Here is a 27,885-nt window from a genome sequence, read left to right as displayed (position 1 = left end):
GATTGAAGTGTATGTACCCTACCTGTATTTTGTTTATTGCTCCAATAGAATCGTACCAGGTCTGTACAGACCCAGGAAACTGCCTGGTCACTGTCATTCGAAGAACAATGCAAAATGAAATGGTGGTAAATATTTTTCGGAGAATAATTCCTTTAGTCACAGCATATGGAACCACGGCTAAAAACACCACAAAAAAGCCTGAAAAGAAGAAGGCTGAGCTGTTGAAATATCTCACATAAGCAGCTTTTCGGGTTAGCTTCAGTTCGGTTCTGTTAAAAACAAAAACAAATACAGATGATTAGTATATGGTTCCACGGTTTTCATTTCATAAAATTTTGGATGGAACTGTCAGTAAAACAATTAACTTAGACACTCATCCATCTTCGTTATTTTTAGGAGAGCAGTTAAAAAACAAGATTCAACAATTCAACAATTTTGAATCTAAAAAAAAAAAAAAAAATTGCAGCCAAATATGGACACCAATCTTCAGAGATGTTTGTCAAAATCAAAATGATCTATGTCATGATTTAGATATCTCATAATCCACAAGCCTCTACAATTCCTGGCTCAAGCATCCTGAAGCATCTACTGCTCACACAAGTGCCATCCCCTTCTCATATGGTCACCTAGATACACAACCCCTCTGGAAATGAGATATTCTTAAGTTCATGGAGCAGCCTACTGACTATTGTGCAGTCAGGAACACAACTGGTGATTGCTCCTATCTGCCTCCACAATGTTTATGCATCTTACATCAAAATATTAAATAAAAAGAGAAATAATCCAGGCAGTAGAAGTTATTTTCTAAGCCAATACCATAACTCACTGGTTAAGCTTTCTATTCACTGCTCTCCTTTTGAACCCCTTCACTCCATAATCCTAGGAACACAGCAGCTCAGCTTTGTCTGAACACAGGCACCTCTGCTTCAATGGAAGGGACCAGATTTTCAAATTAACTAGGGGTAGAGATGGAGCTAGATCCCAACCTGCCCATTAGCTGGGTGAGTACACTCACCACTAGGCTGTTGCACTGAAGTTCACAGTCACGTCAGTGATGGCAATTCATGGCATTTCAAGGCTGAGCATCATAACCTTTACATGTCTTCTGGTATTGATCCACAGTCTGCATGCAAACTAAGTCCAGTATTTGGGGGCTGAGTGGGAACACTTTTCAGCCCCACCCTGCATGTGCACGAGAGTTGCATGTATATCAGCATCCTACCACTGTCATTGGAAAAAGTGTTGCTGAAAGTCCCTCAGAGAAAGCCTGAGCCCAGCCAGTTTTGAAGCAGGATGCCTAGCACCTCTTCTTATGTCTGCATTTCACAAAAAGAGGCCTGAAGAGAGTAGCCAGGCATGCAGGTAACCACCACAGCTGGAATCATGGACCTTGAAAAAGTGCCACCAAAGTCCCTCCAGAATTTGTATGAGGCTGTGAGTGGCAGCACATAGGGACTAAATAGGGATAACGACTAGGGGATGCGATGCTTAGCCAGTCCCATGCAGACATCTGGGTGGAAACTACCTAAACCACCCCTAGTGCTGAAGCACACAGACATTGCTCCAACAAGGGACAGAAAAATGCACTAACCATTTTCAGTATACTCCCAAGTACCAGCCACAAGTGAGTGGCTTTCCAGGGGTGGATCTGTCTGTGATCCAGGCTCAACAGTTCTGTAAATTAACCACTCATTTGGAACATGTCTCACTGAGGTAACATAGGCACTTGCATTGAGAACATAAAGGACACTATGTGCATCTTATATATGTTGGTCTACACTATGCATGTCTGGTTTTGAAGTGATGCTACCACAATCAGTACAAACAAATGAGCCTGAGCTTCTCTGCTTTATAGAAAGATGGATCTTCTGCTGACAAAATAAAGGCACTTCCAGCCTTGGACTTAATCTTCTGCAGTGCTGTGCTGCAGTTCAGGGACACGGGTCGGCATTGTGTTTTTTACTTCCTAAATGCATTGTATACTGATAGAAATTATTCAGACACCTATTATGAACAGTAATTAGCACAGATTTCAGAGGGTATGCAGGTGACAGCCCATATTGCTCCCTCTGAAGTGTCACAGCTATAAAGGGGGAGTTTGCCTGCAGCAGGATGGGCAACCCTGGCACCTCAAGTCTACCAGTAAGGGTGCAGTTATATCTAGCTCATTAAATTAGAGCAGATTAAACCAGGTTGCATCAGAAACTGACAGGATACAGAGTTTGGTAACAAATGAGTAATAACGTAGGGCTGCTAAAACACGGGCACGAGTTAAATGACCGTGTCTTTTCTCCCACCACCCTAACGAGCCAACTTATAGGAGGTCTCAGCAAGCAAAATTCACATGAAACTCTTACATTCCCAGATTGATCTGTTCTGGTGATGTATTCACCAAGTGACCTTTTGGATCACTTAAAAAATGTGGTATTTTGGAGCAAAAGGAGCAGAAGAGAGATACCATGATCTTATAACATTTCTGTCATTCTTCCATGTTATTGTTTTTCAAAAAATCCATGCTTAATATGATAACAATTGAACTTCAGCATTACCAAATTACCTATTGTAGAAAATATAAAATGTAAAATTACTGTTCTTTTTCTGTTTTCTGTGACTTCATTTCTACACAATTTACTTACAAGGCATACTCTAAAATTTCCTAAAAGCAATGCATATGACTAGTGGTGCCAGGTTCCATCTTACAACTGGACCTCCATACCTAGACTAAAACTGAGCTTTCTCAGATGGTTTACATTACAGATTTTAAGAACTTTCTTATTCTGAAGGTAAAGAGCACTTGACTTTTCCTTCATTGTCTTTCAGAAAACAGCTGAACAAGAAGGTGTTTGTGTAATAATATCACTTCATCTCTTTTATTTACATGATAATATGGCACTTATATTTCTTCTATTTTCTTCTATTTTACCAATCACACACCTGGCACCGAATTCCAATTCTCTCTAAAGGACTAAACAAACACAGTGCTTTGTGCAGCTTCACCTATCAATCAATGTGCCACTTCTCCTCCCTTCCCCCAGGACTCAGCTAACCAGCTTAGCTCTTTTACCTGCTTTATGCATCGTGTCTGGTAGTTCCAGTGCAGTCTCAATGTTAATTGAGAATATAAACTTTATAAAAGACCTTCCACAGACAATAAATGTAAATGTAATTGTACAGAATGAATACATGAAGCTGTGATCCTTACACAGATCGTGTGCAACATTTAAAACCAGCTTTATTGCATTTCTCAGAAAATGGCTGAAGAGGACTCACACTGTTTCCTCCACTGCAGAATAGGAAAGCCTGTAAAGCCTTAAGTAACTATCACAAAAGGGCTTTTTATTGTAAGATGAGGACAGGGTTGGCCAGAAACAAACACAGATGCCACAATTGTTTTACCTGCACAAGCTAACCACTGAAATACCATTATAACAAATGAGGAAGCAAATAAAAAAAAAAATCTCTACTTGACAAATTGGGAAAAAAAAATAACTTCAGTGTGGGAATGCATGGTTAGTTTATGGAGGATTAATATTTGTGTGCTTTACTTCTTAACTAACATGACCACAGAAAGTGTTCATAGTCACTTAATATTTTTTTTTCTGAACACGTAAGAAATTTGACCAACAAATGAAAACACTTACTCACGGAGGCTTTCAATCATTTTTTCCATTGCATCTTCCCAACAATAGGCTTTAACTGACTGTATATTTTCAATTATTTCTGAGGTGATGACAAGTCTCTCATTGATCTTTCCTGCCCTCTTATCCCTATAAAGTAAAAAGACAGTAGGTTAATCCTCATCTATTTCACCGTGCATAGTTATTTTGTATCACATTATATCTTTGTATCATTGTGTCTTAAGAAAATTCTTTCCCTACATGCCTATTCTTAATATACTTATTTTGGCAAAATTATTATGAAGAATGTGATAGGAATTATTAGAAATGGAATAATTGCTTTACTAAGGAGAAAACAGAAGCTCTAAAAGCATTAATCACTTCACTAACAAGGAGATTTAATACTACAAAGCATTATCACTATCAATGCATCACCAAACATGTTAGACCTTTTTTTTTTTTAAGTTTAGACAGGTGCTGCTAAATAAGTAAAGGCTTGTCCCTACATTTCTGACTCATCCAGCATTCTTTGGACATCTCTTTTGTAACAATGCAATAATGAGATACCCTTAATTAAGTAGTATAAACTTCATAAAACAACATGTTTCAGGAAAATATACTAAAAAATATTTTAAAATAGTCTCATCACCTGTATTTCATCATCCTTTGTCCCAGCCAGGCTTGGAAAAAGACCATGACTATTAGAAAAGCAAGTCCAGAAAATGCAGAAGCTTGTAACATATCCCAGAGGAGTCCCATCAGCAGTGCCACTTGTAAAGGTGCAATCCACACAAAATGAGCCAGAGCAAGACCCTGCAGAAGCCCACAGCAGAATAACAATAATAATGAAAGTTACAGACTTCTCTGAAACTACAAGAAAAGGAAGAAGTCATTAAAGTGACACTTTGAAAAATGTAATGAAGGATGGTACAAATACTTCCAGTAGTAAAACAAGTTTATAAAGGAGAATTTGTGATTCTGAGCACATAGCATTCTGGGTGTTAATAATGATGACAGCGCAGCAGTACATATGCATTCCACACCTGAACTTCGATTTTTGTAAGGCAAAGTTCAGTACACAATTGTCTCTTCACTATGTGTGCACACGAGGAAAAAATCCAGCTTTGGAAAAGTAAACAGGATTTGCTATCAACACTGGTGTTTTCAATCACTGCAAGATGGGAAAAATATGGAAACAATTCTTCTGAGAGTAATTTCATCTGATATAGGAGGCCAACATTACTCTGGTGAAGAGACGTCTCTTGTAAAAATGCAGCAAATTCAAAGAAGACTGCTGCTTTCTTCTCCACATTTGTCTATCGTTAGATAGATTTTGGACAGAATCCTGTAGTCAGGCTGAGAAACAGAGCTTGCACAGAGCTCTGTGTTGCTGCAGCTACACTACTGCACTACTAGGGCACTTGGCCTAGCTTGTCAGTGCTAGCTCAAGTTGTTCTACATATAATAAAGTGCAAAAAGTACATAGACAAAAGACACAAAGCTGGAACTGTAGGGTCTCTCTAATGTCAGGTTTCTTGTTTCTCCCGTAGGAAGCAAACCTCATACCATCAACAGGGCAGTTATACACGCAGAACAAAAGCTCACAGACTTTCCAGCCTCCAAGCCATTACTACAAAACTACCTCCATATCTTTAATGAAAAGTTTTACGGGAGACTTTGAATGTATTGGCTGAGCACTGTCACAGGTTGTCCAGAGAGGTTGCAGTCTCCCTCCTTGGAGATGTTCAAAAGCCACCCGGATGTGGTCATGCGCCACCTGCTTTGATGGCTCTGACTGAGCAGGGAGGTTGGACCAGGTGACTTCCAGAGGTCTCTTCAAACCTCAACTACTATGTGATTCTGTATTGTCTAAAATGGATGTGTTGGAAATGATTTCTAACAGTCTTACATCAACACGTAATTAGGTTTTTAAGGAGCGTGGGTAATAGTAACAACAGGATGCTGAACATCATCGCTTGTTCAATAGCAGGAGCACCATACTGGTTCACCTTATTAGAAAGAGATATAGTGGTCAGGAAAAAAAAAAAAAAAAAAAAAAACAAGGATTGGATGAGCAGGTTCTGACTGCTGTGAAACCAACTCCGTAAACTGGAGGTTTCCTGGTGGATTCTCACTGCACTGTAAAACAATAATGATTTTATGGTATATCTAGTGTGTAAGTTTGCTTTACTTATCAGCATAGGAGAAAAAGGAAGATGTACTTATTAGAATGAGCATTTCTGTGACCAGATGTCAAAACATACTCTTAGGATGGGCTTCATTTTATGTCTACAATGAACAGTGAGTGCAGTCTGACATTTATTCTCCTTCCCCCCTTAATGATTGCCATGAGTTGTTTGAGGTTTTGCTTTGGTATTTGATGGATCTTTAAGTTCATTAATCAACCGATAACGTACCTCGTCAAATTTGTTCAGATTATTGGAAAGAAGACTGACCAATTGTCCAGTACTTATTTTATCTAGGACTTTGCTTGACAGTTTTAAGGTCTGTAAAAGAAAACAAAACAATAGGAAAATGGCCATGTAACTCACTCCTTTAAAACAGAATAAATACAAATTAAAATAATAGGCAGTTGTACGGTAGCATAAATTACAACTCACTTATCAGCTTCATGCTATAAGGAAAGTCTCATTAAACTTGTTATTTATGTCACTTGAATTTAACATAGTCATTAAATTGCTTTACAACTATTGATTTATTGACTTAGCCCCTGTTTTCTGTTGCATATTTTATGTATATAGATATGTATGGAAATACAAGCTTTAATTAAGCATGCATGCTGTGTGTTGCTGTGCTTCCTCAAAAATCTCCTACTGTGCCTATCTAGACAAATGTTTTTTGAAATATGTTTTCACAGTGAGCTTTAAAATAGAGTAACTAACAGGTTTGTTTAAATTAGCTGGATTTGTTATTGGTAAAAGCAAACACCTTTTAAAACCTTTGGATTTATGAACATGAAATGCCTCAACTTCTGTTGATTCTTCACGCTATAGAGAACTCACATGGTATCATTCCAACTCAGTCCTTTCTGTGTTATACTTCTGAAAACACTCCTTAGCCACTAGCATGTTATTTTTCCTTTGCTATACATGTGCATAACAGGAGCGCAGTGGTACAACAATTAAAGCATTTCACTACATATCTAGTGAGTCTGAGCTCACACAGAGTCTGACTTCAGTCAAAGCAGCTGTAGACATGTATTTAATTATTTGGACATAGGAAATGGACAGCTGTCAGAAACGGATGTTAACTGTATTACTCTTTTGTGTGCTTTTTGTAACAAAACTACAAACATTTTAAAAAGCTGCCCTAAAAGCTATGCAGGGTATAGACAGAAGCTTGGCTTTAAGTGCAAATGAAAAAAAATTACCTTCTTATAAATCAAGCTAAACAATGCTATCCTTATTTGCATCCCTATATGATGAAGACCAAATATAGAAGGGTGTGTGAGCAGCGTTCTCACAAGGAAGAGAAGGCACAAGCCAATGCCCAGGTAATAGGCTATGGATCTCTCAGAGGAGTTGTCCGGATCATAGGAAGCTATTATTCTTCCCAGCAGAAGGGGCTGCACAGATTTGGTGACTTCCTGAAGATGGAAACAAGAGAAAATAATTTTGGTCAGTGATTTTTTTTTATTATTATTATTTTTATTTTTTCCCCCAAAGTGACGCATTGTAATTTCAAGACCTACCAACTGAGATTTACACTTAAATGAGGAACGAGGCTCTGTTCTCTATGCAAACCACAGAAATATCTAGCAATCACACAGGAAGCGATAACTCTGTCTGTGATGCTCCTGCAACTCCACCAAAGCAAATCTAGCTTTTAAATTTTGCTGGTTGTTTTCTGCAAAAATGACAACTGAGATATTAGCTTCCAGATTTACTTTACAAAGGTGTAATGAATTTGCATAATATGACAGAATCCAGTTTTGCAGGTTGGATCTCCATTTTAGCCACCAGGGAACAAATCTCACTACACTTTACTGAGCTTATAGGACACAAGAAGACTCACAAGTTCTGAAATGAATACTGAGGTAACACAGATAAAACTTAAGGTAAATAGGAATAATACCAGAATAGAATGGTAAACAATTGGGATCATTCTACCCAACAGTTCTAGACCATTATATCCATGGCTGTAATAAAAGCAAGATGAGAGATGTAAAAGGTAAGAGAGGTAAGTTTGATAAAAGCCCCAGAAGAAATCAGTACCTCCTGCTCCAACACTTCCCATCCCAGGATGAGTAACATGGCAGAGTATCAGAGCAGGAGAGAAAAATGAGGGGTAATCACACTGCTAAACTACAAGGCATCCAAATGATCTGCCACCATAGCCTGCTGTTACATATGTCCTCAGATTCCTCTGCTATTCTAATTAAACCCCACTAGTTTTATCTACACTCATGTTACATTTCCCTTTCTTCATGCCGTGATCGTTCTTATACCTTCCTCTTTCCTCTCTTTCCTTCCCCAGTTCTTCCACAAAAACTGCAAAAGTCATCAGTGTGCTATATGTTCTAACAACTTACTTCTTCTGCATGAGCTTCTGAAGCGTATGAAGTATGAATTTAAAAATGAAACAAAAGAGCACATGTAATGTAAAAATATATTCTTAAGAATTTTTACATGTGCCTCCTCATCTTTCTGTTGTGTCAGTTCACTCTCAGCAGAGTGGTACTTCAAAAATAGCAAGAAACCATCAAATTCTCTTTTGTACAGGTGTGTTAAATTCTATAAAAAATTATTATGTCTTTGAGCTCAAAAACACACAGCCCACTGCACAGAGACACAGACAGGAGTGATCTGGCACAATTGAGCTATAATTACTTTTTACAAAGATAAATAGATAGGGAAAATCCCCTTTGTTTTTCCCTTCTCCTTTTGGTCTCTCACACAAGATCAGTCTCAGGTACTCATGCAACCTGTACTGTAATCTCTTCTGAATATCACTGTTGATGAAGTAGATATTCAACACTCACTTTTTCAACAGAAAAGATGAAATTTTACATCTTAAACAAAATACCTGTGCTATGCACTACTTTTACTTGATTAACTGCAATTCTGCCTCAACAAATGTTGTAAACCTGGAGCCTGCTTTGACAAAGACTTCAGTGTTATCAGTAGGCAAAGGGAGGGGTGTTTATTGAAACACACATGACCCAAGGCAGCTGTGCTTAGACCATATGCATCCAGAAGTGGCAAACCAAAACTCCACAAAAGTCAGAAAACACAAAACAGTCACCTTTCAAGGACAATGCAGTGCTTTTGTACTCTCAGAGATTCCAAGATAAGCTTATATATATATGCTTAAAATAGCAAGGTTTGTTGGTTGTTGGTTTTTGTTTTTTTTTTTTGTATTTACATTTATTCCAGTGAAAATGCCATGCTCTGCTACTGTGTTTGTTGTGACTATAATGGCATTGCATACATACCTAGCTTGCTCCAAAGAAAAGGTGATTTACAGACTAAGGTTAGAAAAATGGCTGGCAATAAGCCAATTTTTTTTCTATCTTCTGCAGAAAAAAAAAAAAAAAAAATCCACTCTTTTACTGTGGAATTTTATCAGCTTGTTTTCTGAAGGTACTATTATCCAGTCAACATACAAGTGAAAGCAGAACTAGATGCTTTTTATTTTCCCTCTTGCAACCACAAAATTACCTATGGATATAAGTATGGGTGTGTAATCTGAATAACCCATCTAAAAAAGGAATTGTGCATCAAACAGAAAATCCACTTTTCAGGAGTTGTTTTTGCTTCTCCTTTTCTTGCTCTTCCCTCTGCATTCATCATAGACCATTGAAAAATTCATAAAAATTCCCCTCACAGAAATCATAATTAAAAGACCAAAATTCTGATGAGATATGAGAGTATGACACAACATACCATGCTAGATGGTATCCTGGTCTGGCATGACTACTCTTTTGCAATGAGAACTTTAAATTAAATAATTAAATATGCACCCCATATGCTTGATCACTCTGAATTTGAAGACAATAATGCACATCTCTGCTTTTGGCCCAAGAAATGCCTTGGGACTTTCATATCCCTCCTTCCCCCATTCACTCATACACATGACCTATATGTGAGAACTTCAGGAAATCCTCATTAGAATCCTTTGGGACATGATACTAAAACCATTTCAAAGTTAATGCTAGCAGCAACTTCTCCTGAGTGAAAATATAAATTTCATGGGGATAACTATAAGACAAAAATGTAAGTAGAATCAAACTGATCCTCACAGTAAAGTACCCAATTTGCTAGCCAGCATCTTGTTAAAAAGAAAGATTTTTGTTTCACCACCGCACTATCTTTTCTTTACATTGCAAAACACATCTGCTGATGAGGTGAAATGTGGAAGCTGTTTAGGCCAGCAGGGGAGCAGATACATTAAGTGAACTAACACAACACCACTTATGAGGGAGAAACATAGTACTCTAGGGGGCCAGAGTGCAAGTGTCCACCCTTTAATAACATCATTACCTACAGTGCATGAGGGGAAAAAAGAGAGCCAGAAAAACCACTAGACCTGATGAGAGCAAAGCTGTGATTCTAGTTGCAACAACAACTGCACAAACAGCAGGGATGTAAGCAGAGTTTAAAACACACTTTGAGGAAGGTGCTATGGAAATGGCTCAGGGATTAGACAAGGGAAGAGTTGAAAGGAAAGTGAAGTTCAAAAGAATGCACAACTTGATTGCACTTATGCCAATACGGCACAACATCCTGTCCCCATTTAAATTAATGGCAAGGCTCCCGTTAATTTCCGTGAGCAGGGCCTGAAAAGAACATCAGCAGCTTTAGCAGACAGTTTTCCTCTTACAGCTTCCAATAAAATGAAGAGCTTTATCAGCTCATAATGAAATCAAGAATTTAAACTAAGATTTGATCTTGCCATGCTTATTGTGAAAGGTACAGATTTTGATTTCTATGTGCTGAATTTCACATCTGCAATTTCTTAAAGAAATGGAAAAAGACAACAAACATGACTCAAAAATTTTGTAGTCCCGTTGTTCTGTCTGCAACTGGTCTAAAATTGTACTTGGTTAGAAAAAGTCCACACAGAGAAATCAACTCTGCACATCACATGCATGCCCCCAGGTACTTTATTTGCGCATGTTCTGGGAAAGGCTGTTATACTCAAAACTGTCTGCATGAGCCTTCAGACACTGCTTAACTTCTACCAAGAATACATTACTGCAGTAGTTTAGGCTGATGGACTCTGCTTTACATGGCAGGCTATATCTGTAGAACTGCTGTTGTTTTCAAACACAATCCTGACATGAATCAGGACTCACTGGCTTGGCATCTATTACACACAAGAGGAAATATGTTAAAAAATTAGCAAGAGGAATGAGACAACAGGAGCAAATTAGACAGAATTGTGTTGGAGTCTACAAAGAAATGGTCTTGTCCCAGAGAACTGTTGACAAACAAGGTAAAAGATTACAGAGATAAGTGTTATGACAGCTCTGCACACACTGAGAGGCTCTGCCCTAGATAATTAACTGCCATACCTGGAAAAGACAGATAAGAAAAATGATTAACTGACTTGTCAAATTCAGTTCTAGCCACGTCGCCTCCCACCAGGCCCATATGATAGTTGAACAGCCAGAGGATAGCCCAAAATTTGTCACCGAAATCCTACAGAGTGAGCACAGAATGCACCATAGCCACCTCTCCTCTCCTTTCTCTTTGTGTAATCACTGTAGATGGAGAAGGTAAACACAGCACATCTCGTTGAACCAGATCTTCAGCAGCAGCACATTCAGAGAGGTGAATGTCAGTCAGAGGAGACCTACAGCTCTTCATCAGTGACAAGAGCCCAATAAGTTAGAGAGCTTTAAGCTGTTTAAAGCTTTATTTAAGCTTTAAACGAAGTTGGCCTGGAGCTAATTTCTTTGATAACTCTTCTCAACTAAGCAACCATCTTGATTACCCTACTTTTAATCAGAAATTGTGTATATAAAAGTGTGAGTGTATCCACCCAAAAGAAAGAAGCATAAAGTTAAAATGTAGAGAACTTTTTCATGCTAGGTTTTATTTTTGAAATTCAGCCTTGATGATGAGAAATTTCAGTATTGATGAGCTACTTCTGAGGGATAGTCATAATGTGATTGCAAAAAATAAATAAATAAATAAATAAATAAATAAGGCCTACATATTTTTTTAATCTATGAAGAAGCATGACATACTGAGGTATATCATATGTTTTCTACAGTCAAGAAAGAATGTGAATGCTGCATCTTAAGGGAAACAATTTCTTTTTCCTTCAGAGGATTTCTTCCCTTTCTTTAGGCTATTTTATTCTGTGACGTTCTGATTCTGTTACTGATACTCGACACTGAAACTTCAGTACTATAGAAACTTAAAATGCTACATTTACCCATTGGCACAGTATTACAAGAGAAAAAAAAAGCAGATAGTTTTTCCATAATTCTTAGGGGAAAAGTCCATCTGAAGTGCAATTGTAGTCAGTTATTAATTATCCAAATCAAATTAACAGTGTATCCACTTGTATCATAAGAGGAATGATAAGCAAGTTCATAGGAATGATGACAACTCTCCATACTACTCTTCCCTTCCTGCTTGGGAGAAAGATCATTCTAATGGAAATGAAAGTTTGTATTTATATAACTTTGTTATTCTCTTATAATAGTTCCTTGGGATACCCAGTAGAAAACTGGAAAATTAAGTTCTGTTTCATCGGAAGCAGCATGAACTTCTGAGAAATTTATGAGTTGTTTCACACAAATTTCCCTTCTGCGCAGTTCACAATCTTACTTGAAAGGACAGCTAAACTCTGGCACATTCAACTCTAATGGTGATAGAATTAATTCTTTTCTGTATCAAGCCAACCAAAATAAAAATCTGACCTAGAGATCTGTCTCATATCCAAACAAACAAAAAAAAACACTAACTATATGAGTACATCTGACCACTTTGGGTCATTATATCTTTTATACATGTATATATATCTATATCTATATCTATCTATCTATATATATATGTATATGTATATGTATATGTATATATAATATGTATATATCATATATGTTTTACACAGTTACTTATGCAGAATTGTTACCACTACTGAAAAAAACTTTTTTGCATATGTAAGCCTGAATAAACCATTTAGCTATAGAGCTGTGATAGTCACTTCAGCAAGATTGACCAAATCATGTGATATTTCAGTCTTTTTTTCTAATGTACACGAAATTTTCTCTTGCAAATTCATGAATTTTTTTAAACTTCTTTTAAAATGTCACATGAGAAAATAATTACTTAAATTCAGCAGTGATGTAAAAAAAAAACACATGCTTGCAAGAACATATGCTAGCACCTAGCAATATGTACATGTACATTTCAAAGTGACTAATACGTTTTAAAGATATGAACACGTGATAAGAAAATACTTCATTTAAGAAGGCCCCTGAGTATCTCTCTGTACTCACCGTCTTTCTGAACAATATACAGAGCAAAACCTGTAGTTATTCACGTAATTCTGTATCAATTTAGGAATCCCTAAGACTTGCATCCACTTCTGGAACACTGAAAGTTTACAAGAAACAAGAACAAATCTTACCCCTAAATATAATAATATTCCATAGAACATAAATTTCCAGAAAAAGCATCGTCGAAGAGCATTAATAAGCTTGGGCTTTTTCTTTGAAGTTGCCAGCTCTCTGTCCCACTCTCTGAAAAGAAACCGAAAAACAAGACCATTAAGTTGTGTGAGCAAATACATGGGTCTATGGCTCCGACATACTTCAATTCACTCAAGTATATCCAAGGAGATTTAGCTAAGGTGAATAATGAAACAAAGCTTTGCAGAGACCCTGAAGACCTGGTCCTCATTGACTTGATAGATCAATAAAAGTTCAAAAGTAGTTCAGCCACATATTTGGCAGTTTTAAATACTCAGCCATACATCACCCTGCAGGGAATTAATTCATGAAAAGGTCACATTGTATGTTTTAAAGAAACCTGCTGTACTTAAGACCAACACACAAATAATAGGCAAATAAATGCTTTGGAGCTCTTCCAGTCTGCAGAAAGAAAACACCAACAAAGCATCAAAAATGTGACTTTCCTACTGCATAGCCTTATTTTAATCTATGCTGCTAGGGCAATAACTATGCATTCAATAATTGCTAACTAATCAGAAGCAATGCTATATATAATAGGCATATGTTTAGTCAAAATTCAGCTCACACATTAAAGCACTCCTAAGAATTAAATCAGTCAACACTTTTCTTCATTTTACAACAGAATATTAAATAACAAGAATATTCCATTTATACATTCTTCTCTGTGTCAAAATGCATTAAGCATACCAATACTCTCAATACTTTTCACCAGTTTTGAATATGTATGTCACACTGCACTTAAGTTTAATTGGATTGGCACAATCATGGAGATGTGAACTGACCCAGAACATCAGGAAAAGCTGTGCCAGAGGATGCAGGAGAGGGACTGAACTGAAGCCCAGGTATTTGTATGAATTATTTCTAGGTGCAGCAGTTTCTGAATTACAACCCACTGGGAAAGGGTAGGGAGGAAGCCTACGTGAGGAAAGTCAGGGCATGACTTCTGTAGAAGCAATTATATAAAGCCTTTTAGAAACGGCATTAAAAAATAATTAATTAATTAAGGTTAAAAAAAAAAAAAAAAGGATTTGACAAAGGTATTTTGGAAGAAAGAATAGCCGAACACGAAGTTAACATTGAAACTGTGTTTCTAGCCCCACTAGTCAACAGATAGATGTCACAGGTACCTGTACATTATAGTTCAGAGCATTGAGGTGATACATCCGCATCAGGGATCCCCGTCAGCTCCAAAGGACAACTGAATGCCTTTGTTTGCTGAATGAGGACGCTTCTAAGCCAGTTAATAGACACCACCTTGCGCCCAATGTTATTTAGACAATTTATCCAAAAACTTCTTGATGAAATTTCCAATGTGATTCTTGAAACAAAGTAAATCCATGAACATTTCATACCTTTCTAATTTTTCAGAAAGATTATCAGCAGAGTCCGCAGAAGGAATTTGATAAATATCCGACAGTTCCAGTCGTTGTCTGTAACCTTTTTTCAGAATTGGCTTTGTCCATCTAAGCAGAAAAAGGAAGAAAAAGAAAAAAAAAGATGACTGTTTCTGGGGTTAATTCTGAAGCTGCATTGTCTTGCCTGAACATTTTGTCCACAGCACCTATGCGTGATGGCATAATACAGTACAGCTCTGTATCATATTTACTAAACTACATATACAAACTTAATGTTAAAAGAATAAATGTAAAATCATTTCATTTAATCAGTTTTGGATTTCAGTTGTGCCCCAAAATGCCTATTTAATCAGTACGAGGTAATGAGCAGGGCACTGAGTTCTTTTCAATGTATTTGCAAAAACATACCACGTCCATTTTAATGTCCATTTCAAAGTTATAGGTTGTGTGAGACACAAGTCTATAATCCCCATAATTCAGCAGAATACAAAGATATTTCCCAAGTGAACAATTATATCACACCCGCTGTAAGAGAGTATGCTTTAAGAAATTGGAAAATTATCCTTCCTTTCTGCAATCATACTATAGTTTCAGTCAAACCATATGGGCTTAGCTTAGTCTTTGACACCACTTTAGCTGAGAAATAACACACAATTCACATTATGCTATAGGAAAGCCAGCTATGGCTTTTTCTCATAGCAAAGCCAGCTATGAGAATCCACTTTGGAGAATTATTGGTAAAACATCCATCAACTTCACCAGTACTGGAAATAGGGACTAGAGTTTTCAGGGATATAATAAAATGGATTAGCAGAAAACTTCTAAATTTAAAATAATACTCCTATGTGAAAGTCATTGTCAGCCATTGCACATGATAAACCAGGTACAAGATGGCAAAAAGGACCAGTTGGTATTGACTTTGTGCACACCACATGTAGAAATGACTAATCCATGTCCTTCAGGAACAGCAGCTCTCCTTGACTGTCTTCATCAGAAGTTCTGTATACGGAGATATATTTTGGCAATGATAAAATAAGTTATGGGACACTAAACCAGTACTGCAGCTAATACAAGTGAGCAATAGTACTTCCTAAGCAACCTCTTTAATTCTCAATATCGTAGTTAATCTCCTTGCTGATCTCCTTAATAATGCTTTGAGACCACAATAAGCAATTACCAAATTGTCTTGACAAAAGAGAAATTCTTTACAGTTTTCAACCTTGTATATATTTAACTGTACTCATCAATGCAGCCTAAATTATGTGCCCCTAAATCACACCCCTCTCCCAAGTCAACAAGTCACTTCGTGCATTCCTTGTCCTCATATATCTGCTCACCAGAGCAACTGCACCTACAGAAGATTAATTTTTCCAGCCAGCTACAGGAGTAGTACTGACACCTTCCAGGTACCTCCCGGTCTGCAGCCAGGTTTCTACCACAGTCTACGGCAGGGCACACACATCAATGTTCACCTCCCAGCTGTCCTGGCCTTGCAGGTCCCACCCTAGCTAGATGTGGCCAGCCATGAACTGTGCAAAGTGGCCTCAGGTGCTAGCAATGGTCATAGTGGGAGGAGTTGGCCCATTGCATGGTATTTGTCTCAAGACTGTCTTTCAACAGCAGCTGTCAATAACCACACGAGACTGTATATAATGAAAAAGAATGTACCAGAGAGAGAATATATGAATATCTCTCACAAACAAGATTTTGCCAGGTTCATATACCATCCAGATTACCATTTTGCTTTTGATTTCTTGCAAAGTTTTGAAATGCAAAATAGCTATACATTTATTTTAACTGGCAATATCATCTGTATTTCTTTGTATACATTTTTAATGTATTTTAATGTATTTGTTTTTTTAACAGCTAAAACATCTGAATCAGAGTTTGTTAACCAACATGCCTCTGCTATTTTTAAGCTTAATAGAAGTGATTTGCTAGCATTAGTTCCAAGCTTTTTTTCTTTTCATGTCTACAGAGAACTACAAATTTCTTTTGAAAGGAAGAAAGCAAGAAGGAAGGGAAACAGATTGGCTTTACAGCATTATGTTAGCAAATGCCACCGGATTACTGGCTGGCATTTAATGAACTCTTTCACAGAGAAGCCTGTAGTGCTGTCAGAGTTTTGCCACTAACTAGGAATGTTATTATGGGTACACACACATGAAACCCAGCAGGGGACGAGTTTCAAGGGTGTATGGTAGGAAGGAAGAAAAGATGGAAAACAAGTTCCACCTCTATATTAATTGCCTGATAGCAGAAAATACCTTATAAGTTTGATATATAAACATCATATACATAACATCTCTTTGAAGTTCTCTTTGGTTAGATTTCTAATGACCATCTCTTTATCATTTACTTTAGCAATATATAATAGATTTGCTATTATAGCTATTTCTTTCCCTAGCAGTCTCACCCCACACAGGCAAATTGTAGGGATAGGACAGATGTCTTTGGCTTCCCAGAGAGCATTAACACACAGTGTTGACTTGTCAATAGGATTTGACTCTCCCTTTAGGCTGCTTTGCGTGCCACCAAAGACAGAAGGAGCCTGTGTGTTGCTAAGTCGACCACATGGTTCTTCCTCCAGTGCACAGGAATTCCCCAGGGACCTGGGACCTTCTTTCAGACATGAAGAGCTTGGCACAGTAGCAGAGCAGTGGTGCTATGCTGCTCCGGGACAGCTGGGTACCACAGCTGAGACCTGCACAGGGAAGCAGCTCTCCTGAGGGGCATCTGCTCAACCTGATGCTGTCCCGGCAGATGTCAGAAGTACAACTCAGGGATGTCTACTGAGCGGCTCAAAGCTGACCACAGCTGTGCTCCTTTCCCCCCATGAGGCATCATTACCTGTGGGTAGCACAGATGGGGATGGTACCTGCAGTTTCTAAGGGAGTGGGTCTAAACTCTGATGGAGATGAAGCAAGGAAAGTGCCTCTGACTTCATCTTATCCCTTCTTTGAACAGTTATGGGGGGGAAAAAATCAAGCCAAGGTTATGATGCTGTGTAACCGATGGTGTTTGTAAAGCCACTAGTTCCTACTGACTGTAGAAAAAGATTGATAAACTGCATAGATCTCAGCCATTCCCAAAGGGTCACACCAGACCAGATGCTACGAGAGGCTCTCACTTCTGTCCTGCCCCAAGGGACGTTCATCGCTCCAGCGGCAGCACAAATTGCAAACTGTACTTTACGTTATACAGGAGGTGGCAGCTCCACCACACTTGAAATGTGTTTACAGCACCCAACCCCTCCTCGGAGCATCCCTCAACACAGCCACATAGGGTGGGCCCAGCTCTGCATGGCCCTTGCTACCAGGTGGGACAACCCAGCACACTCACAGCACACATCTGCCAGGCACCCTGGCCTAAATCCTGGGGTTTGTTGCCCTTGGCAGAGCAGGCATTAGTTATCTTATTTTGCTTCACATGGTAACCTGCTGAAATAATTTTCAGGGTATGTAGCCTGCTATAGTAAACCTTCAGCATTTTCCCCTTTAGGAAGAAACAGATGTGATGTTCTGAGATTAATATTAACACATACTTATTGTAGGGCTCCAGCAACAGAAGGTAAAAGCAGATCCTATTTATTTCTGCTTTCTTTGTAGTTTTTTTTTTTTTTTCTTTTTAAACAGACCATCAAGATTAAGGTTTAAATTTCTTCACTAATAAACACTTCTTTTCCACAAGGAGTTATTTGACATGAAAAATGGTTAGCTGCAATATCATTGACTCTGCCACTAGCTGTGAACAGCACCGTTTTAAGAATAATTGATGTTCTGCTCAAACCCCAGGATTTCAATAGCTAATCTTAATTAGTATTACTCCACAGCAACTCTTGAGAAAGTCTTGCATTTTTTGTCTTTTTTTTTTTTTATTGCAAGTGGTATTTATTCAGATTACTATCTATCTAATATCTAAATGTTTCTTTGACATTCAGAATTTTAGCAGAAATGCATTATTTTTCTTTACAGTTAATAAGACAGTCAAAATCTTTCAGTTTGCAGAACTGAAAAATTTTTGAGAGAAAAAAAAAAAAAGAACACAAGAAGTATGAAGGTATTTAAGCAGCGTAACATACAATCAGCTTATTAAAGCCTGTCAACTGTTTGGATACCAAAATCAAGTGTAATATATGTCTCAAATATTTCTTTAATAAAGCTATCACATACCATAGAGGCGATGATGTGCTACAAACGAGGTTTGCAACAGTTTCAATATATACCTCCAGTGACACTGTCTAGGATGTTTCTTCATTTTCATTCTTTTTCCTACTCTTTTAAAGACACTTAAAACAGGTAAAGAACATTGAAGACAGTTTGTATCAACAAAATCATTGCCGAGCTGTGCTATTCATGACTGAGCTGAATTTGAAAAGCTCCCAGATGTGTCACTAATTATAACACCATCTATCTTGATTCAGTTTAGCACTCCATTGTCTTAGCTATGCATTTATAGATACATTTCATAATAAATTAGCAGGCAGTTGCACCTTGCATGCAATAGCCCCTTCCAAATCTGTAATTTGTTCCAGCATCAGCAATTGGCATGGGATCAAAGGTAAACATCTTCTCAAATTGAATAGATTTGTGGCAATTTGAACAGGAAAAGGGAAGGAAAAGGGAAGGAAATTACTTATTTAATATAAATACTAAGTATCAACAAGTAAATTGCCACTACAATGATATGCAATTAATGCAGAGTTGTAGGCTGCCTCTCTTATGACTTGCTTTTTGCCATCTTCTCTGCATCCTGCATCATATGATGCTGCCAGTCTTCAGTCTGACTCTTGCAAATTAATGAGAAAATATCTCACATCTCCCAATTTTCAAAATGATCTTGGACTCTGAGCAAAGCAATACTGGTGGTATTTTTTTGTTTGTTTATTTTCTTGGTTTTGGTGCGTGTTTTTTTTTTTTTGTTTCTTTGTTTGTTTTTTAGTATTTGTTACCTCCAGAGAAATAAAAGCATCCTAGATTTCAAAGACTAACCTTAAACTGAGTTAAACTGAAAGAAGTTAAAATGAAAGGTCGGTTTGACTCCAATACAATAAAGGTTCATTCTTTAAAAGTTGAAAAAAGTTTATAAAAATAAAAGTACCAATATTAAAACACAGCATGAGAATATACCTGGAACCAAGTACCCTTCCCAGCTGTCACTTGGGATTTTCTCCTAAGGCACAACCTTGCCCATGGAGTCAAGGCAACAGTTCTGCAGCAGGCCACTCAAGCACTGCCTTCCAGGAGCAGTCCCTTCTCCTGCCCACCCTCTCCCAAAGGAAGGATGCTTACCTGTATCTGACAGGCAGGAGGGTTCTGGTTTCAAATGAAAAACAATTATTTTCAAAATATGTCTTAAGCACCTACGTATTCTCTCCTGATTTTGGAGCTTCATGACACATTGCCTCGGTTTAGCTACTTGCTGACTCCTAAAATGCTCATGGAGTTCCTTTTGCTTATATGAGACTTCGTAATACATAAACAGCATGTGAGCTCTTGGTCATGTAGCTAGGCTTACCCTTTCTCCCATGGAAGGCAGTTGAAATACATCTACAAGCTTACATTGTAAAATATGTAATGCCAAAGTCTTCTTCGCTACCGCAGTTCAATTGGACTTTTGATTTACTTACTTATTTTAGAAGATGTACTGGGACACATTATTATCCAGAGTAAGGTTTTGCACCAACCTGCCCCCAGAAGTCCTGTTTCCAGCAACATGCATATGTTGCTAGAAAATATATATATATTTTTAATTAATAATAATAATAATGCCAACCTGTAGAGCTCTCCTGCAATAAACAGCTCTAGTCTCACCAGTTTGAAAGTCAGTACATTCAAAAAATGTAGATAATCAGAGACTGAGACTCTTTTGCATGAAAAATGTGAGGATTGCTTGCTATAGAAATATCCTGAGATAACATTGCCATACCCTTGGGCAACTGAAGTTCTGGACAGGAGATCTCAAGCAGTCTCCACTTACCAACTCCATCACATGCTCCCAGAACAAGTCAATCTTGCACCCCTCTTTATTTTCTACAGAACTAATAAGCAAACTTCTTTTTAACTCACTCTTTGTGCTATCTACTTTGACTTTAAGATCTTCAAAACAAGCTTCATTATTAAATGTTCTGCGGTGTCTAATACAATAGACTTCAAATTTCTGTTAGGGTTTCTAGAAACCTCTGTAATAGAAGCAATAAATCTACTTTCTGTGTCAATGCCTAAAGTATTAAAAACAGTAATTCAAGGATTTGGGAGGGACAGACACTATCCATACACTGGTAACTAGTCCTACCTCCCAGAAGACATTAGAGGGAAAGACACAGTGAATTGAATTTGCTTTCCTATCCCTCTTAGGCCACACACAGCAGAAGAAGGAATCCAACACATATCCCCATCACACTACATTGTTCTTGGAACAAAGGGGTAGCCATGTGAAAAAGATGTTGAGTTACTTTCTGTCTAGTTTGGAAATAAAAAGCGACTAGAGGAGGCCTGCTGGACTGAGCCCATGAGAAGGCAGAGCATGAAGATGGCTTGGTTCAGATTGCTCATCTGGATTTAATAATAAACATGCATTGAACTACTCAGCCCTGCTGAGACAGTTGTCATATTGGTATATACCAAAGCAAAAGTATATGCTTAGAGAGTTGGACAGGAGCATAAAGATTGCCTTTTGTGAACTTGTATTTAAATTCGGATAATCCGATTATAATCCGATAATATTGGATGTCAAAAAAAAAAAAAGAAATAATAATAAATAAAAGAATTGTCCCAAAGTTGCAGCCACTTCTGATACTCCAGTGATAAGTGTTTCTAGTACCCAGCCATAAATGAATTATATCTGCATTAATTAAACCATGATGATACTTCCTGACCTCGGCTAATCTACAATAAAACCAAGTCACTTCAAAGTACTCTGAGTTGTTTGCAACAAACGTTATGGCCTTGACCCTGCAAAACCCTATGACCATATGCAATCTTGTTACATAGAAAAGAATGAAGCTTCCCAACAAACATGAAGCTAAGCACATAACTATCTGACTGCTTCTACATAAAAGTTTATTTTCTTCAAACAAGACAAAAAGTTGCCAGTGCACGGATAAACCTCTTGCATGTGTATTGGAATGAAAGGGATTAACTCTTTGAATGTAATAAGGAAAATAAAATTAAAAAAAAAAAAAAGACAGAGAAACCCTGAAACCCCAAACACTATAGCTAGGGGGTTGTAAGTGTCATACTAATGGAAGATCTCAAATCTCTTGTCTTCAAATCTCATTTCTGAACCATCAAAGCTCAGTTTCTGAAGCCAAAACTGTTCAAATTTTAGGATGAAATTTGGTTTTAGTCCCTAAGTACTACCACCACCACCTCCAAACAATTCTCCTTTTTGCCCCATCAGTCTAGGTGATCTTGAAAATCAAACAAAATGGCAAAACTTGCTTAAGATACTACTCCTTGTATACGCTTGACAGTGTCTCACCTTTCAGCATAATGAAATAAAAAATAAAGCAAACAAACACTCACAAAAAAAAAACAAACTACAAACAACACTGAAACATGTTTAAATTATACACTTATGAGCAAGTACCTCCATTCTGATTTTGATACATTCAGACCTATCCCTCTAGCCCAAACAGGACATGTAGTCAAACAATAAAACCTTGTCAACAGGTTTATAGACATCAACATCAAGAAGCTGACAACACACATAAAATATTAAATAAATATTAAATTACATTACATTTATCCACAAGATTTCCTGAAATGATAACTAATACATTAGTGTCACTTTTACTAAAGTGGCCTTCAACTTATTGCAGTTTATTCAGATTGATAATTCACAAATGATACCACAGGAACTGACTAGAGAAGTTACTTCACTAAAGCCTTCATCAGTGTTTGACTTGAGAGCAACTATTCTATCAGTGGAAAAAGCAACTTTTTTCCGTATACACACCTTACTTCAGATAAAATGCCTTTGAGCTCTGTCTCATGTTTTCATGGAACCAAAGTGTATACAATGTAGGCATGTCCTGAAGTTCTTTACTAAACAGCACCAGTTTCACAAACCACTGATGTGTGTACATTCAGCTAAAACACTGGTAAAATATTCTGACATCTTAGAAAACCTTGTTCCAATCTAACTCATTAATCACTACCTTGTGGGTGTTTCCAGTTGAGTGGACAGGTCTCCTTGCTGATATGTAACAAATACGTCTGTCTTTGTGAAGCTCATTACAGAAAGCATACTTCAAAGCACTATACAATTCTTACACCTTGATGAATTTTTGCTCTGGGATAGCTTACCTTTTAATGATCTTTAGCATTGATCCTGATCTATATCTGATGAGACAGAAACTGATGGAGTCCTTGAGGACTGAAGCATTTAAAAACAAGCTAATATGTCTCATAGCTACAAATAATGCATGTTTTAAAAATGTATATTGGTTTATATGTTTATGTGTAAAAGAAAGCTGTTCTTTCTGCCAGCTTGGCTCTAATATATTTTCTTACCTTTGGCTTTCACTTTGATATTTTTCAAGTATTTCATGTAAAGTTTGCAAGAAACAAAGGTATTTACAGTGTATTTTTTAAAGTACAAGTAAGCAGACACTGTAATTAACAAAAGCATATCATTCAGAATGTATTAGAATTACATTAGTCTTTATAGAAGTTTCCATACAATTTTGGCTGTTCTTACTCAATGAACAGACCGTGTACTTTAATAGATTGATTTTTCTTTGAAACAGTGCTACTACAAAGTTTTGTAAATAGATTTATCTGGTCTAGTCAGTATTGACCATGATTATCTCATTTACTTCATGTATTAGTTATTACCATATCGTTTACAGTAAGATAGTTGGTACAATATCACACATCATGCGTGAGGTGTATGATTCAAATGCCATTTAATTGACTTTAAGGCTTGGATTTTGAAAGATTCCAGATCAGACCAAAGGATGGTTAATCATGCACTCACTGTGCATGAACTGCATCTAGTTTCAGCCATGGGAACTTTAACTAAGGCAGGAATCAGAAATGTTTACTTTAACCAACTGGGATTTTTTCTCTACCCCTTCCCAGCTTCTAGGAGAGTGTTGACAGAAGCTTTACAGAGAAATAAAATGAAATATAACAAGTGGCTCCATGACCAATGAAGTCAGTATGCAGCCTTATTTCCTACAGATTTGTATCTTAATACTTGACAGGAGAGCTAACTGAAACTTCTATGGAGAGTTTACACAAGTTTACTCCCATCATCCACAGGCTTTGGATCTAACAACATCTGAGAGCAGGTACAGCTTCTTTCACACTGCAGTATCTGTAAAGGACAACCCTAGGATGCTTTCTCTTACCTGGATGTTTGCAAAACCCCAGAAACCAGTTAAGTTTGGGATCCTTCCCCACTATCACATCTGGCTAAAAATGAGCAAAAGGACTAGATGTGGGGGAGGCAGGCAAAACGAGCAATTCATAAAGACAACTTCCCTTCAGAAATCCTTTGAAAGAAAAAAAAAAAAAAAAAAAAAAAAAAAAAAACAGAAAAAAATGACCCAGACCAAGCTGCTGAAGAGGAAAGCCATCCCAAAAGGTTTAGAAAGGGAGTTAAAAGCCTTCAGTTACTTGGCCAAAGCCCTCGTGCCAATGTTATGGTTTTATATCACGTGCTCCCGTTTCAGTCACTATGTACATGTTTTGCCCAAGATTTCCTCCCTCCCCTCCGTGCTGCCTGAAAGACCCTTGAGTAACAACAGGGGGAAAGCAGCTCCCAGGGGAAAGGGCAAAAGTGATGGCATGTGGGCTGGAGCCAGCCAGCTTGCCCTTTCCAGCTGGCAGTGTTGCTCCTAGCAAGGTGATGCAGAAGGTGTTTGGGTCTATATTGTCTTCTAAAGCGTGTTGCACACGGGTGCTGGCGTTGGCTCCTTCTCTTTTTTAATTTGAATTTATGGAAAAGAAAAGGGACTTGACTTGCAAGAGAACGCTTTGGAGGCTTACAAGGAACTATTGCCACTAAATGTTGCCTTGCTGAGCCAACACTAAAAACCCGACGAGGCACAGAGGAGGAACCCCAGCTCGGGGAGCAATCCCCTCACCCTCCCCGCGTTCTCACTCTGCGCAATGAGCTAACAGATCAGCCAGTTGAGCAATTTACCAAAGGTTGCTCAGATTGGGTCATAAATTAATTTCTCGGGGACCGGGGAGGCTTTATGACACCTGACAGACGAAGCCGGTGCCAGACCCCGGCGAGGACACCACCAAAAAGAGGAGGGGAAAGGAGGGGAAAACCCCGACCCGACACCGCCGGGGGTCCCCCCGGGCTCGGACCCCTCGTCGGGCAGGGGAGGGGAGGCCAGGGGGAGGGAGGCCAGGGGAGGGAGGAGAGGTCAGGGGAGGCCAGGAGAGGCCAGGGGACCGCGGCGCCGGGGCTCCCACCTGAAGAAAAGTTTGGAGAAGATGTTCGCCTTCTCCAGGGGGGACCTCTGCATGGTGCCCGCTGGGCTGCGCCGTGCCGGGACCGGCGGCCGCCAATTGCTCACGCCTGGCTCGCCCTCTCCGCTCCGCTCCCGGGGCTCTCCCACCTTATCCGCTCGGGCCGCTCTGATGTCATTGCCTGCCTCCTTCCCCTGCCCCTCTCCCCGCCTCTGCTGTGCCCAGGTTCAAAAGCGGGAGGGCTGGGGAGCCGGCCCGCTCTCTGCCTCCTCCTTCCTCCTCCTCCTCCTCCTCCTCTTTCTTCCCCGCCGCGCCCGGCCCCCACCCGAGCGGGGTCTCCCTCCTTCCCGCAGGCACCTCGGAACCCCCCTGCAGACACCCGGCACCCCCTGCCCGGCGTCCTGCAGCCAGCCCCGGCCCCAAAGCCACCCCCCGAAATCCCAAGGTGGGCGCCGGCAGCGGGCCGGGGGCAGGTGGGGAGCAGGGAGCGCTGCCGCCCGCTGCGGGACACACGTGCTGCGATGGTTTTTTTTCAGGTTTTCCTGCAGGCACAGCTACTCGAAGCTCAGGGGATGGGAAAAGCGCATCCCGCCGGGGCTCAGCCTGAAGACCCGGGTGCAGCCGGGGTTTTGCAGCGCTGTGTGCGCGCTGTGCAAACAACAGCCCGGCTCTCAGGGACAGCATGATGGAAAGCACGCTTAAAGGAGAACAAAGATGTCAAGAAGCAGGAACAAGAGCTCGTGATTTAATGCTGCAGGCCGGTTGATTTTATTTAATGCTTTAAAGTGCTATTTACACACTCGTGTTTTTTTTTTTCTTTCACTTCTGTGACTTAAAAAATATCGCTGGAAGAAGGTCACCCTTTCCTAGGCACGCAGCTCTTTCCCTCCAAGCTGGTTCTTTAACAGGCAAACATGCTACCCCGTGGTCCTACAGCTTGCACCACAATTAAACCAAACTCTTGGCAAACTTTGCAGGAGTTTCCATTTCACCGCACCCCGCCGCGGTTTCACAGGGGATTCCTTTGTCTTGGCAATCCTTCCTCGGGGGCTGCGGGCAGCCAGGAGGTGTCCCCAGCCCCTGGCACAGCACCCGGGCTTCTTTTCGCCCCCACGGCCCCTTCCCGGCTGGGATTTCCCGGTGACAAAGCCGGCAGGCAGCGGCACGGAGCAGGCAGGGCTCCAGGAGGCTGCCCGCACTTCGCCGTGTCTTCGGGCAGGGCGCGGAGGCAGGAGGAATAAATCCACCCGGGTTTCGGGACGGGATCCCTTCGGCATCCTGCCACCTAGCGGAGCCGGCCCCCGGGCCCCTGGTGATGTGGGGACAGCCGGTCATCCTTCCAGCTCCTCCTGGGGTGCTGAGCTAGGAAGGGAGGCGAGGACACGCATCCATCCTTTGTAAGGCACGGGGCGAGGCTGGGAGCCCCCTGCTCCTATCGCCTCGGAAAGTAACTCTTCAGTCGGACCCTAACAGATTGTGAAGTCCTCTCACTCGGATAAAAAATGGAGGAATCAGAATTTAAAGGCATCCTGGACCACAGGTGATCTGAGCAATATACAACCTGCCACGGACTCTTCCCTTTCTAGCCTTCAGATTTCTGGTGCACGTGAATAAGGCAGGGGGTTAGGCTTTTTTGTAATTTGCATCAGAAAGTGAGGCATGTTAATCATTTAAAACCTTTTGTGGATGAAGTCCAAACTGCTAAAAATGTCAGTGGCTAATGTAGTATTTTCCATAGAAGTATCTCCCCTGTTGCTATTACCACCAGAGACGACTTGAGCATTTGTAGTAAATGTGGGACTAACAGAAACACACCTTCAGTCATTGCTGATGATGCCATTTTTTTACATGAAGAATTACACCATCTTTCATATGACGAACTTTCCAGGTCCCTAAATTTGGCTATTTCTTCTTGAAACCTTGAATGTTTCCTAAAGTACCAACTAGAGACCAATTCTGCACCATCAAGATCCCCAGGAGTGACTGCTTCCCTGCTCTGTGATCTGGCAAATAACTTGGCTACTTTTACCCCCAAACTCACAAGACCTTAAGAGGTTGCATTTTACAGGATTGTTTCTTGACATTTTTCTCTTGAACGCTTCTTCAAAATTTCTACCAGTATGTTTCCTTGTCCCCCCCTGCCACCCCCTCCCCCCTTATTTTTAACATTTTGTGTTTTTGTAAAAATGATTATTCATAACCCTCTCAAGGATGTTGAAGATACTCCTCTGATGTGAATGTGAAACTTGACATTAGCAATAGTGTGAGTAGGAATAAACTGTAATATTTCTGTTCTCTCCAGGGACTGACATACCTCCACATTTAGTATTATCTATGAATTTCATTTACTTTATCCTCTTTCACTTCTACAGAAACACAACCCGCTATGACAACAGCTACTTCATCCTTCCATTGCATCCACAGCCACCATCTATCTGATTTTACCTTGTGGTTCTGAAGTCACGCATGTTGGAAGCAGACCAGCTGCTCAGTCCTTTCACGTTGAAAGAAACTTCAAGCTGTAGCCCCGGCCTCTCCCCTGCCCTGGGATACACATTCTCATTCCCACCCCGGGCCACCAGACCTCATGTGTTCCTGCTAACTCAAACATCAAGTTTTTCATTATCTTTTGATTAATGAGGAAATATTTTGGCTGTGATATTTCATTCAACTCAAAGCAGTCGAGTGTGTTCACCAGATTTGTTTTTGTTGAAGCAGAGGACTAGATCCACAAACCTGACAATGGTCTTTCCCTCAGGCTTTCCTGTGCCCAGCTGGACTCCAGCATGCCCGGATTCACTTCCTCATTC

The 27,885-nt window shown here is 39.5% G+C and overlaps 1 protein-coding gene across 5 annotated transcripts in view; it reads right to left on the bottom strand.

Moving 5' to 3' along the window:
- The window catches only part of CFTR (CF transmembrane conductance regulator), an 84,215-nt gene extending 58,934 nt beyond the window's left edge, over positions 1-25,281 (bottom strand). Inside the window, exons 1-8 of one of the 5 annotated variants that reach the window (XM_068669549.1) lie at positions 25,079-25,281; positions 14,640-14,750; positions 13,224-13,335; positions 7,009-7,224; positions 6,035-6,124; positions 4,267-4,430; positions 3,642-3,767; positions 23-269 (exon numbers count right to left, since the gene is read on the bottom strand). In XM_068669549.1, coding sequence (XP_068525650.1) covers positions 23-269; positions 3,642-3,767; positions 4,267-4,430; positions 6,035-6,124; positions 7,009-7,224; positions 13,224-13,335; positions 14,640-14,750; positions 25,079-25,131 — 1,119 coding nt within the window. In that variant the 5' untranslated portion in view covers positions 25,132-25,281. Of the gene's footprint in view, positions 1-22; positions 270-3,641; positions 3,768-4,266; positions 4,431-6,034; positions 6,125-7,008; positions 7,225-11,189; positions 11,288-11,314; positions 11,459-13,223; positions 13,336-14,639; positions 14,751-15,979; positions 16,212-25,078 lie in introns of those variants that run through there. The other 4 variants (XM_068669551.1, XM_068669552.1, XM_068669550.1 and 1 more) reach the window with 4 other exon arrangements.
- Between the last annotated feature and the right edge of the window lie 2,604 nt (positions 25,282-27,885).

Source organism: Anas acuta, chromosome 1 (assembly GCF_963932015.1).
Source record: "Anas acuta chromosome 1, bAnaAcu1.1, whole genome shotgun sequence".
Lineage (NCBI taxonomy): Eukaryota > Metazoa > Chordata > Aves > Anseriformes > Anatidae > Anas > Anas acuta.
The sequence above is the reverse complement of the archived record's forward strand: the minus strand, read 5'-3'. Positions and strand labels throughout refer to the sequence as shown.